Genomic DNA, 15,658 nt, shown 5'->3' on the forward strand with positions numbered 1-15,658 from the left:
ATTATAAAATGAGAATTCAGTTTTTCAGTCTTTCTGTTATATTTGGCTTTTTTTTTACTGTTTGCTCATTATATTGCTCTGTGATTTTTACTGATGCTTTGTGTTTCGCACTATCCCCTTTACTGTCTTAACAACGTAAATTTCCAAGCTGTGGGACTGATAAAGGATTAATGTACGTACCGTATCGCATCACATCGCATATCATCGCATCGTGTTGTGTCGTGTCGTGTCTTGCCGTGCCGTGTAGTGCCGTGCCACGCCGCATCGCATCATATCGTATTTGGTTATATCGTCTCTCAATATTTTCATATTTTAGATTAAGATATACATTCTGAATCTTTCAACCCAGAAAGAAAAATCAAACTAAATAGCACTGCAAAAATCTTCAGGTAAACCTTGTCAGGATTGCATCAGAGCAGGACAACTTGCAACATTTTAATTCCCGGCTGCAAATCAAGCAAACTTACTTTGAAACTTACTTTGATATTAATAACTTGAGATTAATGGCCAAGTTTAATCCCAGTGAAGTGGCTGTTTTCTTTGACTTATTTGACTTGACTAGGAGTCAAGGAAGCAGTTTTCAGGAGGTTGGTATCTAATGAGGTCTGCTCTGTACAGGAGCTGCATGAACTTTGATGGAACAATTAAAAAAGATGATATGTATAGTAAATTGATGCTCACTTTATGATCTGAGGTCAAAGATTATAGAAAGGTTTCTATGATCACTGACTGTTATGGGCATACATGTGGTGACGTGCCCTGGAGAGGGGGGTGGGCTAAACAGGAAAGCAAGGGGGCAGAGGACAGCCAGACCTCTATAGAGGTCATTGCCATCATATGTGGGATAAGTATCAGAAAGTGTCAGATATGGTTTACTGGCCCCCATCGCTTTGCAATTAATGTAAGAAAAATTGCAAAAAAGAAAATAAGCCAGAGGAGTTAACAACTAACTGCCATGTTTAAAATAGCACTTCACGCCGGAGACGTCGGCTCTAGAGATGTCGGCCCTCTCTCCAATGTAACGGAACTAGATGGCACTCAGCTTGTGGTGGTCAAAGCGTCAAAAAAAAAAAGAAAAGAAAAAGAAGAAAACAACAACAACAACTGAAAAACTCAACTATAATCCAGAAATCATGACGGACTTCGTTGTTAGAAGTTTCATGTCGGATATTACACCAAATCACACGGGCCAAACTTGCTGTTGAGTTTTTAAAAAGTATTTCTTTGGCTCTTTGAGCACTACCAGGTGCCATCTAGTTCCCTAATATTCAAGAGAGAGCAGACGTCTCTGTGGCTGATATCTCCAACACTTGGCAACTCACACCGAGACAATCTAGAGTGATAAATAGCACTACAGTTAAGAGGAAAATATGCACTTTTGATTTTGGGGGTGAACTGTCACTGTAAACATGTTAGTTTTTTTTAAGCATTTTCTTTCTTTTCATTTTTTCTCATATTAATGGCAAAGCAAGGGAGGATTGAACCATCTTTGATTCATCCTGGAGACACAAATGCTTACCAGTCATCACAAATGAAGGCAAGCTTAGATTCATTTTCTTATCAAAATAACAAAGACTGTCACCTACATCATGATATTTTACTAGGCACTACCTCTTGCCACCCATTATTAATCACAATACAGCAGTTTTTTAAAAGAAATCTAAAACTGTTCTCCACAAATGAAAGCTGCATGGCCTCAGTTTATATTGATGGAGGCAATTATGGCAGAGATGAATTGCAAAATTAGCATGTTAATGGGTTATTATCACACAATCAAGTGCATTGGTCCCAAAAGGCTTTTCTGTTACCGATGGCTTGATGGGAGCGTTCCCATGAGTTGGAGATGGAAAGCAACAATATGTAATGCTTGACAACTGATAAATTGGAAGTATATGAATTATGAATGCGGGGTTAATGAAGCCACATACAGCAATATTTTGTCTATGAGAGCGTCTCAATCAAATTAGACACGTTTTTCTGTAATGCGTGAACTTTTCTTTGTTTTGCTTTTGTATCATTATGCAATTATTTCCCAAAATGTGAGATGCAATTTGTGTCTGATTAACTCACTCCAGACTGCCTCATCAAACATTATCCAAATGACAAAGTACAATTTCAGTGTACCATTTGACCACTAGATGGCACTCTTACACCATGACAGAGCAGCACATGCTGTCCAGATGTTATTCAGCTCTAAAGGTTAGCTTCTCCCTCTGTGCTCACTCTTTGCTGTTTGAAAGGTCATCATTAGCAAGCAAAGGACAATCTGATGTAACATTTATGTTGCTGAATCATAATCGTTGTCTGCAACAGGGCGTGGAGTTGATCACTATCACAGTTTGGATGACACTCTAATTTCTTAGAGTTCTCCAATGTAACCTGAAGGTGACTGTGGTGAGAAGAGGGCCATACAATGTCGTCTTTCCTGTTGTGCTCAGATAATAGGTCTCCTTTATGAGTTTTTAGCAGCGTGAAAAATTTCTTTCACATTCATGATAACAATTTGTCAGAGTTCTCTTGTGGCTGAAAGCGTCCCAACGTGTCAGTGTGTCACACTGATGCTGCGTCGGGGCCAGTGTATCAGCTCATGAAGGCATGAATCAAATGTCAGTGTGACGGGGAGCATGCAAGAAAAGATCCATATTTCTATTAAGCTTCACAGACAGAACAGATTGGAATGAATTGCAAAGCATTTTTGTGCATATTTTACCGTAATGCAGCTCCTCCATCTTCACTGACCTACAGAGGAGGTGATATAGATGCCTCCATGGAGCTAACATATACAGTTGTATATGGACAGGCATACACACACATAATACAGCACACACCTCCTCTCTCATTTGATGTGCATGTCCCGAATCGATCCATACAAACCCACTAGATCTGTACATGCTTTTGCCACAAGAGCCACTCCAAGACTTCTCATTCTGGCAGAGATGAGGGGGGTGGGGGGGGACTCGTATTATTGATCCATCTGCAGCTGCCTGAGGGGAATGACTGCCAGCGAAGATGAAATCTACTTGTTCACATCTGGTCCCTGCGCTGCAAAGGCCTTTAGCACAACGCGGGCTATTGGTAGGCCACACAGCGACTGTGAGCTCTCAGACCCGCATGATGACACAGGTGGATATTGACTGAGATGTACACTCTGAGGCTTAGTTGTAGAAATTAAACTTGACTCACTAGGGGTGAGGCCCTGTGTGGTCAAAATAAAAATGGTAGGAAGATCAAAACTTTGGATTCAAGGTGTAATTTTTGAAATGTAAGCAGGGATAAGACTATTACCAAATTTGCCCTTTTCCATTTTAATGACCTTTATAGACTGTTCTCATGCACTGTTTGTATGTGTACCAAGAAAAAGTAATGCACCACAATTTGTATAATACCAACATGACCATTGGCCCGTTATTTGTGTATAAACCACGTAAGGCTGCGATCATGTGACTAATATGTTTAAAGGAGTAAAGACAAAAGTAGTTTGAAGAGTGGAAGTCCATTAAAGGAGGTAGGTTGGAGTGGCATGTGGGTCAAACAAACACAGGACTTTTGCCCCAGGAGACCAGTTTTTGTGTCCTGTATGAAATCAGGCAAACTCTAAGTTATTTTAAGGTATGTTGTCACCATTATTCTTTTTCTAAACTTAATCTACATACCTTAACTTGCCTAGACTATGCAAGTTTATGACTTTGTGTCACACAAGTAATGTCATTCATGGGGTGCTAATTCATAAGATATCATACAAACCACTGCATGAGGTTACATATACAGGGTTTTATTTGTCTGGATCTGAAATGTTAAGCCAATGCTGAAACTTGCATGGGCTGCAGCCATGCTTAACCTGCATTTTTTTTCTCTAATGGCCAGTAGGAGACAACTCCACTGGCAGCAAAAAGAAATTGTAGAAGTCTTGAGAATAAGACCCTACTTCTCACTTGATTTATTATTTCAGTGAACATTTTCCTAATGAGTTTATGGTGCTTTTTTCAGCTTTTCTACAGTAAAGCATGATTTTCATTTTGTAAATGATGGACTCATTTAAAAAAAACAAGATGATAAAGCAGGGTATGCTTTAGGATGTGGCTACCCTGTGATTTATAAGTCCCTACCCATAAGTCCCATGGTGGTTTCCACAGGTTCTCAGTCAGATCCAGAACTCAGTCGCTCCACAATTTCACCTTCTTGTCCAAACTTAAGGCTTCAAAACAGAAGCCCAAAGACGAATGAGTGACGTGAAGGAGGCTACATTCACTTCTGTTGTACAATCTATGGTCCTACTGCTGCATCTGGATTGTTGCAGAATAAAAAATGGATTAAGATGGAGATGGCTCTGTTATTGCGGTCTTATAGGTTTAGGGTGGTGTTGTCTGATAGCCTCTGATGCTGTTGTTAATGAAGACAGTTAACATTGTAATGAAACATGGAAAGCAGCAGAGTAAAAAGTAACATGGTCGAACTACAAACTACCACTACTAACTGCTTTTGTGGAAAAAAAAAGGTTGGAGATGTTTTGAGATAAACATTTGCGTTTTATCGCAATGACCACGGTTGGGCACTGCACCCCAATATGACCATAGAATTAAACAATCTGCGGTTTCCACCAACTGTAGTTGCAGTGGATGGTTTCTGTCTGTGGCCCCAGGTGGCAGTAATAGATCCATTACAACTGAATGCTGCTGTTCATACAAGAGAAAGACTGTAAGGATTGTGGGTTGTTTGGTAAGGGCACATCTAGTTAACTTCCCCTCTTCTGTGCTTTTAAAAGCACAAAGCATGGCTACTTCCCCAAACTTTTCAGTGGAGAAGCATCAGGGACTGTTGCATGATTCAATTCAACACGTCCTTGCTCAACAGAAGGTCTTTGGTGTCAATTATAAGCACTCATAGTAGCTTTAGTTCACATAACATCATGGAGTCAAACTAGGCAAAACACTAGAAAGACAGAGTGTGGAAATGTCACTTTCAAGTATGTGAGAGAGAGAGTCTTAAAGGAGACAACGTCGTGCATGACAAAGCTGTACAGTGTTGTACACGGCTTTGTGGAGCGTCAGAGCAGCACCAGGGCATCAGCCACTAGACGCAATCAGGCTTGGCAGGGATATCTGTCACTGCAGACACAAAGACAGGATGGCATTAGTGGAGTCAACGAGGTGTGTGTGACTCATGTCACACAAAAAGTTCTCTAATGGTAAAGGAGTATATTATGCTACATAAAGAAGAGAAAAAAGTCAAAGGAAATTTAAATTTTAGTGTTCGAGCTTTTTTGTACTTTAAATGATGTTGTTTGATCAGTCATGCAGAGCCATACCCTATACTCTCCCATCATACCATCATCTATTGAATGTGTTTACTACATAGGGTAGAGAGGTGCGTTTTTAATAGAAAATGCAAAAAGCAGCTATATGGTGAATTCTAAAGAAGTGAGACTTAGTGAAGTGATTTATCAAAGTGCACAGGATGCTGCAAACAAAGCTCCCATGATTCATCTTGCAGCTCTTTGTGAAGTATTGTTGTTTGGGTGCTTTCACCTTCTCCTCCTCAGCACTTAGGCCGTGACAAATGCAAGTGCCATCTGTGACTAGGAACCAAAGCAGCGAAAGGCCAGTCAGTTAATACCAGCGGAGGGAGGAATTCAGCCACACTAGTTGTGATGAATAGATACAGTATCCCCTTTGAGATAATTTTGTGTAAGTTGCTTTCTGTGAGGAGATTGGCTGTTCATTTTTCCTGCTGTACCACCAGTCAGCACATTTCTTTAGAGAGGATTCAACCTGTTGGCTTATTTTTGTGTCGGATCACACTTACTCTCAGACGCATTTTTACACATTTTATATAAAGAAACCATTTGTTCTACATCAAAGCCTCCACAACACTAAAATTGTAGTCTTATTTATTGGTAATTCATTTCTAAGATATTATATTTATGCATTTATTCATTTATTTAAAAAAAAAATATTTTAGGTCTATGTGTCATGTCGTACATGATACCATTAATGTGAGAAACTGAGCAAGCCAGGAGAAAGAGACAGAGTCCAAATTAATGGCTTTGATAAACCAGAGTCCCAAATCCATGTAAATTACTTTAGCTTAAATGTAAATGGACCAAATTAAAAACTCAGCTGCAAGCATAAACAAGCACACTGCTGACTCACCAAGGGGCAAAAAGAAAACCATCTGGCTAGACAATGAACACAATAGAGGAGAAAATACTTACACTTAAAGTTTTACAACGATCAAACTTGTTAGCCGTGCCAGTGCTTGTGAGGTTTACTAAGCGACAACATTGTGTTAAATGTTAATATCTGAATGCAGAACAAAAATAATAGTCTACACATCAATTTCAAAACAGACAGGAAGGAGAAGGACGAGTAATTGTCTGCAAACATTTAAATTTAGGTCTGCCTTTGCAGGTTTATCAGGTGATACAATTTTTACCATGTTCGCCATCTTATTTTAGCAAGAAATCGTGCTAACATTTGCTAATCAGCTCTAAACACAATATGTTTTGCAGGTATTTAATAAAATCATCAAGTAATGGACAAATTGCAATTGAACAAATGGTAATGGATTATATTGATAGGTTTTTACATTCATGTGGTGAAACGTCCCTTAGAAGTCTTTAAATAACTTGTAAAGTCTGAAAAATTTAGGAAAGGAGATGCCAAATTTACAAAAACATGGAGGAGGGTAACAAAGTTTTTATTATTTCTCATATTATTTTCTGCTGGAATTTGTAATTCTTATCCTCTTAGATTGACCTAGATTGACAAGTTAAGATCTTAACTCGTAACTAATGAATAAGTTAAGTTATTATGGCATATTAAATAATATGTTGCTGTTTTACATAATTGTGACCAATATTTCAGGTAGCAGCACAAGATAATTTTGGGAGGTACAACCCATGCAGATAAGAGACATGTGACTGGGCCTTTACAATGACCATTACAATGCCTTGTAATACAAGCAAATAAATACATAAACACTACAATGTATCTAAATTATTGTGTCAAAATCACCATTTGACCTATGACGCCCAAAGCTTAATCTTCATTGATTTTGTCAGAGTGTGAAAGAGGTCCTGACAGCTGATGCCTCTATTGTGGCCACTGCCACTGGACAGCTGTAACACAGGGGTGATTACACACGTCCTGACCAATCGAGTGCCATCACAGTTCAGCTTGTGTGTGACAGCCCTTCGCTCAGCTCACCTGCTCTTACTGAGCCGATGACGACAGTGGCACAGAATCCATCAGCGCGCATTGTGTTGAAATTGATCAGTGCGATCAATATCAGCCAGTGAAGCCATTGGCACTGCTGCTGCTGCAGAGGAGGAGGAGGCATCAGGAGTGCTTTGCCTTGTCTGTGATCTATCTATCTTTAGGCAGGAGCTAGGCATGGGATCAATATGCTACAGGCAGCTCATATTTCACTGGTGGCCCAGTAGGGATGAGAGGGCAGAGGGGGAGAAAGGAAAAGGGGAAGATGGGATGATGATGAGGCTTTGTCCAGCTCTCTGGGGTCAATCCAGAGAGCAGATAATGTGGAGCACAAACAGGTGATATGGATGCAGCCAAAGGTGAGAAAAGGAGAAAGAAGTTTTGGGTGTGACGTAGGAGTCAATAGTGCAGCAGAGGCTTATATGCTACATGGACGGCAGCGCAGCCTGACAGCTTGTCGATTCAGTGAATTTATAATGAATGTTCTTTTATTCTCCTCTTTCTCTCTAACCTTTCTCTTCTCCTTTACTCCCTTTATCTCACCTCCTTTCTTCTCCTCTTGTCACCTCCCTCCTCTCTTCATTTTGGAGCATCACTCCCACCCTCCCTTCCCTCCCGCTCTTTCCCTCCCTGTCACAGGCTCATGTAGCCTATCATCCTGAGAGCAAAAACAAAGAGTTATATGAAAGGCGCTTAGTCGCATTTCCACCTACCCCTGCTGTTGCGGTGTCCTAATGATGCAAATGTTAGGCCGGCTAATGAGCAGGAGTTATGTTTGGGCTGAAGTTTACCGCACTGCTCGAACCACCGTGTCTCATGAATAACATCACTGTGTCAGACTCAAGATGTGTGCTCCACTCAGCTCACAAATAATGACCATTACAGATGGTGCTTTCTCAATTTACACATGAGAAAAAAAAAAAAGTTGGTCCATAGCGGTGTCCAAAAGAACAAGTGGGCTTTTAAAATGAGGGTAATGAAAATTCATTTAAAGAATTCAAATGTAAGCAAGCTGTCCTGTCTGAAAAAACACACACAAAGGCAGAAAATGTGTCTAAAAACTTCAGGTTTAACTCTGAACACCCCTTTATCTGTGCAATCCACATAACCTTTTGCCTTGGAGTTCATTCTGGCTGTCAGCTAACACACATGCCTCTAAAGGTGAGTGAGACCAATAGATGTTGGCTCTGTGTTATTACAATAACCCTTATTGCTGCTTACATTTCTCTCTCTCCCCACATTGTGGCTTAATCCTCTGCGCTTTTGCCCTTCAGTTTTTCAAAGACAGCCTGCGGGCTAGAATTGCCCTTTGCTGACTTGCGGCTGACAGTGAATAAGTTCCCCTCTCGTCTCCTCCCTTTTATCTCTGAGATCATACTCTGAGTGGGTCAAGATCAATGGTGCTCCCTGCAAATCTGCCCAGACTCCGGGTGCTTCTCATTGACCTTACACAGGGGTAACTGAACACTCCCGACTCTCATCCAGCCAGCTTTTACATTAACTTCTATGGATAAATTCACCCACTGATCGTGGGGCTTTCATCAAAAAGTCACAGGCGCAGACCAGTTCCTGCTTGCAGTTCTTCATGGCCTAAAACTGCAAGCTTCACTCCTGACATGAAACTGGCACTGAAGCCACTCAGGGAACACATTGGGTGATACTGACGAGTACATTGCATGGCCGGATTATAAGGCATTTGGCCCCGGGGCACAGTCATACAAAAGACCCCACCACCTCTCTCACATAGGAGCAAGAAACATTGACTCTGTGGTGGTTTGCCTCTTTTTTGTTGTTTTGAATCCCTTTGTATTCGTTTTGTGTTTTTTAAATATGGGTTTGTTTCTTACGTTGTTGTTTTGTGGTTTTTTTTCTATCTTTTTTTGTCTCTTTGTAGATGACTAACCCCTTTTGCTAGTCATTTTGTGCCTCTTTGCTGTTTCCTGTATCTTTTTGAGATGATTTTGAGTGTCTACCTTTTTGTGGTTTTGTGTCTGTTTGAGGTTATCTTGTGTTGTTTGGGGTTGTTTTGTGTTCCTCTGTTGTAATTTTGTCTCTGTGCAGTTCTTTTGCATCTCTTTATGGACATTTTTTGTCTTCTACTGGTCGGTGAGTGAACTTGAGTGGCATTTTGCAGATAGAGACCAGAAGGTGACACTTTGAGCTCTTCGGTCTGTGAACATTAGGCCCATTTAGTAAACCATTTGTGGCACCTTGTACATAAGATCAGTACATACGCTTTACAAATCTCATTTAGGAGTAACACATTTATTGAAAAACTGATCCAAGGTGGTTAAATCTTCTTCGGAAACGTTTACATTTTTAATGCTGCCTTAAGGTTTTGCCAGCAGTCCATTGAGACTTACAGGAATACAGCATTTGGAGCACAAATGACAAAAATCCCAATAACCAAGGACGTGCTGTGACAGGGTGACAAATGGCTTCACATGATGGAACAGACAGGACTCTGGACACTGCAAACTTCTCCATAACAACCGAAAGAGAAAAAAAAATCGATTTCAGGTATGGCATAGAATTAATGCGCTGTATTGACTGAAATGAGGGACAAAGTCTTCCTCAGGGATGGACTAAAATGTAAAAGCACCAGCATAATGACAGTGTCACAATAAATAACCACTGCATATGTTCAGTGGAGTAAAACATGGTAAAAAAAAAAACATGCTTAAAATAAAGAAGTTCTTACACACAGTGGAATACACTCTGAAGTCTATGTTATGAAGTGTTGCATTTAGACAATAAAAACGTGAGAAGCAGTGTGCAAGTGACGCCATTGTCGTCCTCAAACTCTACTGATCGAAACAGTTGAGACAGCAGCCCGGTCCAGATCCAGCTGGGGCTCACATCCAATGGGATCCCTTTGAGACCCGCCTCAACAAGATGGATGACGAGCACCGAGTTTCAAACTGGGCGCACTCAGCCCAGACATCATTGGGTCCGGGCTGAATAAAGAGGTGGTGGCCCCTCGCCTGCTCTTCCCTAATAGGAGGCGCTGCCTGGCTGACAGCAGCCCATAAATAACCCAGTCGGAGTGTCACTGGAAAAGAACACACTCACCTGAGCACACTCACTCGATGGGATCACGAGGGAGAGGTGAGATGCAGGAATATAAGGGCTCACTGTTTTGGGATGGCAACACAAGTGTGTGAAGGTAGGACACAGAAGCACATTTGGAGTTTAATGCTTCAATGGGACTATGATTCCCTTGAATCTGATGACAATGAGTCTGATGGTGATGAGAGAATCTTCTAGAGGAAGCACTCGGGGTAAAGCAGGCAGTAAGTCACAGCCCCTCCATGACCCAGTCTGCCACCACTGATCCTGACAGCCACACACTTTTTTTTTTTTAACTAAAGGACCAATGCATAAAAAGTTCATTTTGTTGTTTTAATAAGTGGCCTAATGGTAGACATTGTGGTTAGTTATCTAGACTACACTTAGGATGAACATGATTATTGCTGGCCTTTTTGGCTAATCTTGGGCATAACATCCTCCTGCAGTGTTAATGAAGAAAATTCGAAATATTAATTGTTGACTTCCAATCATGTCCAGGTAGATTTATTGATCTCAAAAGAACTAAATCACCTGCTTGGTCGAGATTTTCCTTCAGTGAAACATATACTAACTGGAAAGAGACAGAATTGAATGCAATTCAACCTAGAGGATGGCATTGTTCCAGCATTTAAAACAAGTGGACCAAATCTATATGTCTATATTAGTCTATTATTATTATGAATGTGATTATGATTATGATTATTATGAAGGCAGATGAGAGATTTATTTGTCATCTTAAATCCTGCTAAATCTTTTTGGCGTCAGAGGAAGAGCTGAGGAGTCTCACAGCCTAGTGGTTTGGCAGCAGATAAAATTATTATTATTATTATATTATTATTATTATTATTATTGCTGTTATTATTATTATTATTACCTCTAAATAGTCTACAACTTCTGTTTTTTAGTATGGGCTCATTAAAGCCAGTACAGCACAGAATTTAACCCGATATTAGTGAAGTGAAAAGAAACGTAGTCACGTAACGGCGTTCGAAGTCGCGTGGTTACCATGCGTCATGACGTTACGCGGAAGTTATTCAACCAAGATGGCAGCGTCCTTCACAGGCATGTTTTGGTTACAGTGAAGTGTCAGATATGCTCAACAGTTGCACATTTACGAACTGCACGGCTGGGAAGAGAAGGTTTTGAAAGCGGAGCATGGAGAGAAGAGACTTCGTCGCGTCCCTGGTGGTGAGTTGGCAATTTTTGTGCGAGTAGTCATGCTACGTGTTAATAAATCTATTAACCAACCTATAATATCAACACGGTAAATGTCATTTTATATCTTAACGGACGACAAGTCTCCGTAACTCAGCGACTAACGTGACACAGGCTATAACAGCACAAAATATTACATTAGTCTGACTTTATAGAAGGTTTTTATGTTATTATTGGAGTTATTATGAGTACTATCACACATAAAGCTAGACAAAAACGGTTGTTCTGTGGTTAGGACCAGCTTTATGTGGATAAGAGCATCTCTGTGGGGAGTAATGCTGTTTGTGTGCACGAGCGAAGGGGCGGGCTCCCTTTTACAAAGTTGCCCTTTTCAAATGACAAACATAAACGCAATGTTTCTCATATCAGTGTTTTATTTTATGGTTAAAGAGGAAATTACCGAAGTGTTATCAGCATAGCAAAAAGTAAATGTCATGGGAGACACCGAGTGTGACTGCTACTTTCACTGCTCAAGTGTTTGGGGACATATCTTTTTTGTCCATTCACTGAGAATTAACTGTAATAAGTCATACAGGAAGAGCAAAGGACTGTCCTCAGAGTAAAATTTCATTGGCTATGCTGAATTATATGCGATGTTTTCTTTTGGTTCTTAAATGAGGAGACTGCCCAGTTAAAGCAAATAACAGCTATGAGTGGTGTAAAAATGTGTTTGTGCGTATAGTGCCCTCTTTTACCATCATTTTTTTGTGCTTTGCAGTGATAGAAAGAAATATCAATATGCAGTAAAAACAAATTTACACGTATTGTACTTGATTACAATTATAAGGTACTCCCTTGTACTAAAGTCCCTTTATATTATGTAACTTAATACAGCTATATATAGATGGGGGCCAAAAGATTATCAGCCCGGCAAATTATTGGGGCCAATATTTGGGATTTTGCTGATTGTCTGTATTGGCATTTTATTGTAATGATTGCCGATAAAATGTATTCATTAAAATGTGCAAAGAAAGTGACAGCATTTGAAGAATGTCTACTTTGTAAAACCTGAGGTTGCTAGTTTGATTTATTCATTTTTTATTTAAACTTTCAATAGACTTTATAACAAAAAAGTTTCCGGGAATGTACTTTCAGTTTTGATTCAACATTTGCTAAATGCATTTAAACAAAGTTCTATGTAGGAGTTTGTTATATTCAAATTCTAAATATTGACAGAAAGATTTTCATTTTTGTTGTAAATGCATATTGGTTCCTAACATCGGTTATCGGTCTCATTAACTACTAATAATCAGTATCGGCCCTGAAAAAACAATATCGGTCGACCCCTAATAGTTTCCTCTGCTTTCAGAGACATTGGTTGGTTATGCTTATATTAGCCTACTGACTAATGAAGACAGTCCACGGATGAAGGCGAGATGGCCGAAAACATTGTGACTTCCTGTGTTCTGTAAATAAAGTGACCTTTCCTCATTATTGCAGCTCTCCTTTGTCATTATTATTTTATCCTTCTACTTCACTACATTTCAAAAAGAAAATTACAAGTCTCCCTTCACCAATCGACTCCACTACATGTATTTGACAGTTTATTCTATTTGCAGTCATTTCCTTTGCTATTACACCTATTGTATGTCAGGTGGCTGAAAACATGACAACAAATTATTCCTAATCTTGGCCTGTGTCTGCTGAATGTGTAAATTGGCAACAACTAAAAAGTACAGTTAAACAACTTCATAAGATGATTATAAGTGCTGTGTTTACAGCTTGCTGCATGGCCCTGAACTGGAAAAAAAAAATAATTTAATACAAGTTTAAGTAAAAGATCTGAGTATGTTTGCCATCACCGATGTCACTGAGTGTGTATTGCAGCATTATGTCTCACAAAGTGATTGTCTCTCTAGGCAGGGGGGTGTGCAGGGATGTGTGTGGATCTGACCCTCTTCCCCCTGGACACCATTAAGACAAGACTGCAAAGTCAGCAGGGCTTCTACAAGGCAGGGGGCTTCAGGGGCATCTACGCTGGAGTCCCATCTGCTGCTGTCGGCTCCTTTCCCAACGGTATGATGCTCATTGTGATAGCTAGATATATGAAGGTCTGCTGTTCGTTGTTGTTTGTAATTGAGGTTCAAACAGCCAAGATTCTTCTTTGTGTCATTCTGAGTCCGAAACTTGCACCATGTTGATCATTATATCCACAAAGTCACTTGAGTAGGGTGTTAAGAGGCTCTTAAAGCTGCTACACATGCATGTATTTTATTTCTTTGCCTGCAGTCACAGTACAGTGGAAACTAGTTACAGTGCTGCTTTGTTGGATTTATGGTTTGTGACTGGGGGGTACATGGATCAGTTTAGTAGTCAAGTTAGTTTAATTTCTTTGCTTTGTATTGTATCAGGCAGCTCACACTGTCATGAAATAATTTTTAGTGGTGGCCTGATTCTGTTTTACAACTCTCAATCATTGTGGTGCTGGGCGCACATGCATGAGCCTCATTTCCACTCGCACCATTCACCATAAATAGATGCAGAATCACCTTAAACATTTGTTTGCATTTCAATACTTGTGTGTGCTCCACCATTTGTTAGACCCGTCAATGCAAAATGCAATTTCCCTCAAGAAGTTACAAATTCACAGACTCTGTCACATCAGCAAGGTTTTCCAATGGCATCAGAGTCGCTGTTATTACACATGGCTGTTGCTATTTGTGGTATCTGTAACACTAATTCATCACATTTGTGCAAACTATCAATAATTATCATTATCATTAAGCATCAGTGGATAGGCGAGGGTGGTAAGGATTTCAATAATTCATTCCTCGATCTCGCATTGAAACTGACTTTACAAAGTGCCTCACAAGATAAAATGAAATGATCATTAACAAGTAGATGAATGTAAATAAAAAAGAAATAAATTCAAATTAGGTTTATAAACATGCCTTTTACTGACATTTAAAAAAAAAAAGAAGCTGTGAAGCAAAAATACCAACACAATCAGGGAAATTGGCAAACAACCTCAAAACAATGTTAACAGTGTCTAAATATTTAATCGCCTCCTCATGATTTCACCTGCAGCTGTCTCAGCTAAAACCACGTGTAACCCTCGTCTGAAGTCTGTGCGAGGTGCGCACATTCTTCCTTTGTAAATACCAGTTCATTTGTGGAAAAAGGCTTCCGCATGGTCTTTGTGCCCACACATCGTTTATGCAGCCAGCTGGTCTCCTTTACGTATTTCTCGATAAGGTCATCCTAGCTTGAGTTAATTAAGGTATGGTGATGTATGATGACAAGAATAATGACAAAGATTTGAAATAGGACTTTTTTTTGAGGACATCCTTTTATTTGAGTCTGGTTAATATGGTGGAACCTTAAATGATTGATGCTCTGAGGCTTTTCTTTAAAAGGTTTAAATGTAGCTGCCTAACCAAGATTGCTTCATGACTAGAGCGCTCAAAACAAATAACACGATCAGCCCTGCAGTTAGAAGAAGAGCCTCATCTGCAGGTAGAAGATTCAGCATATTTCAACGCAGCATTGCATCCAAATAAAAGCGTTGTCAATCTACATGACTGCAAATGCATCAAGTCAGTCTGTCATTTTAGCTACATTTCTAAGTAAAGCTTTTTTATTTTATTTAAGATTTTTTTTGGCATTTCTGCCTTTATTAGACAGGATGGAAGACTGATAGTGTGAAAGGGGGGAGAGAGAGGGGATGACTTGCAGCAAAGGGCTACAAGCTGGAATTGAACCCACGGCCGCTGCAGCGAGGACATTGCCTTAATTTATGGGCCGCCTGCTTTATCCACCGAGCCACCTGACGCCCCTTTTTTTTGTGGCATCATTGCCTTTATTAGATAGGACAGATCAACAGTGTGAAAGGGGGAGAGAGAGGGGATGACATGCAGCAAAGGGCCACGAGCTGGACTTGAACCCACGGCCGTTGCGGCAAGGACAGTGCCTGCTTTATCCACTAAGCCACCAGACGCCCCAATTTCGAAGTAAAGCTTTGAATAGAAGAAATTCAGAATACAAAAAAATAGAGGATAGAGGCTACTCTATTTGGGTACTGTAGAGTGCCCAAGAAATGACGTTTTTCTGTTACGTGACGTTTTTCTTTTCCTGTTTCTAACGTCACCCTGGTTCCCTCGTCAAAAAGCCTATGGGACTTTCCATTGGATTTTGGATCATTGCAGAAAATAAGCTCTGTG

The 15,658-nt window shown here is 40.1% G+C and overlaps 1 protein-coding gene across 1 annotated transcript in view; it reads left to right on the plus strand.

Annotated features, from left to right (window-relative positions):
• Positions 1 to 11,338: 11,338 nt before the first annotated feature.
• The window catches only part of slc25a26 (solute carrier family 25 member 26), a 63,857-nt gene continuing 59,537 nt past the window's right edge, over positions 11,339 to 15,658 (plus strand). The window contains exons 1-2 of the mRNA XM_042511225.1: positions 11,339 to 11,471; positions 13,358 to 13,514. Of these exons, the coding sequence (XP_042367159.1) occupies positions 11,439 to 11,471; positions 13,358 to 13,514 (190 nt within the window). The 5' untranslated portion in view covers positions 11,339 to 11,438. The remainder of the gene's footprint in view (positions 11,472 to 13,357; positions 13,515 to 15,658) is intronic.

This window comes from Plectropomus leopardus, chromosome 2 (genome assembly GCF_008729295.1).
Source record: "Plectropomus leopardus isolate mb chromosome 2, YSFRI_Pleo_2.0, whole genome shotgun sequence".
In the NCBI taxonomy this organism is placed as follows: domain Eukaryota; kingdom Metazoa; phylum Chordata; class Actinopteri; order Perciformes; family Serranidae; genus Plectropomus; species Plectropomus leopardus.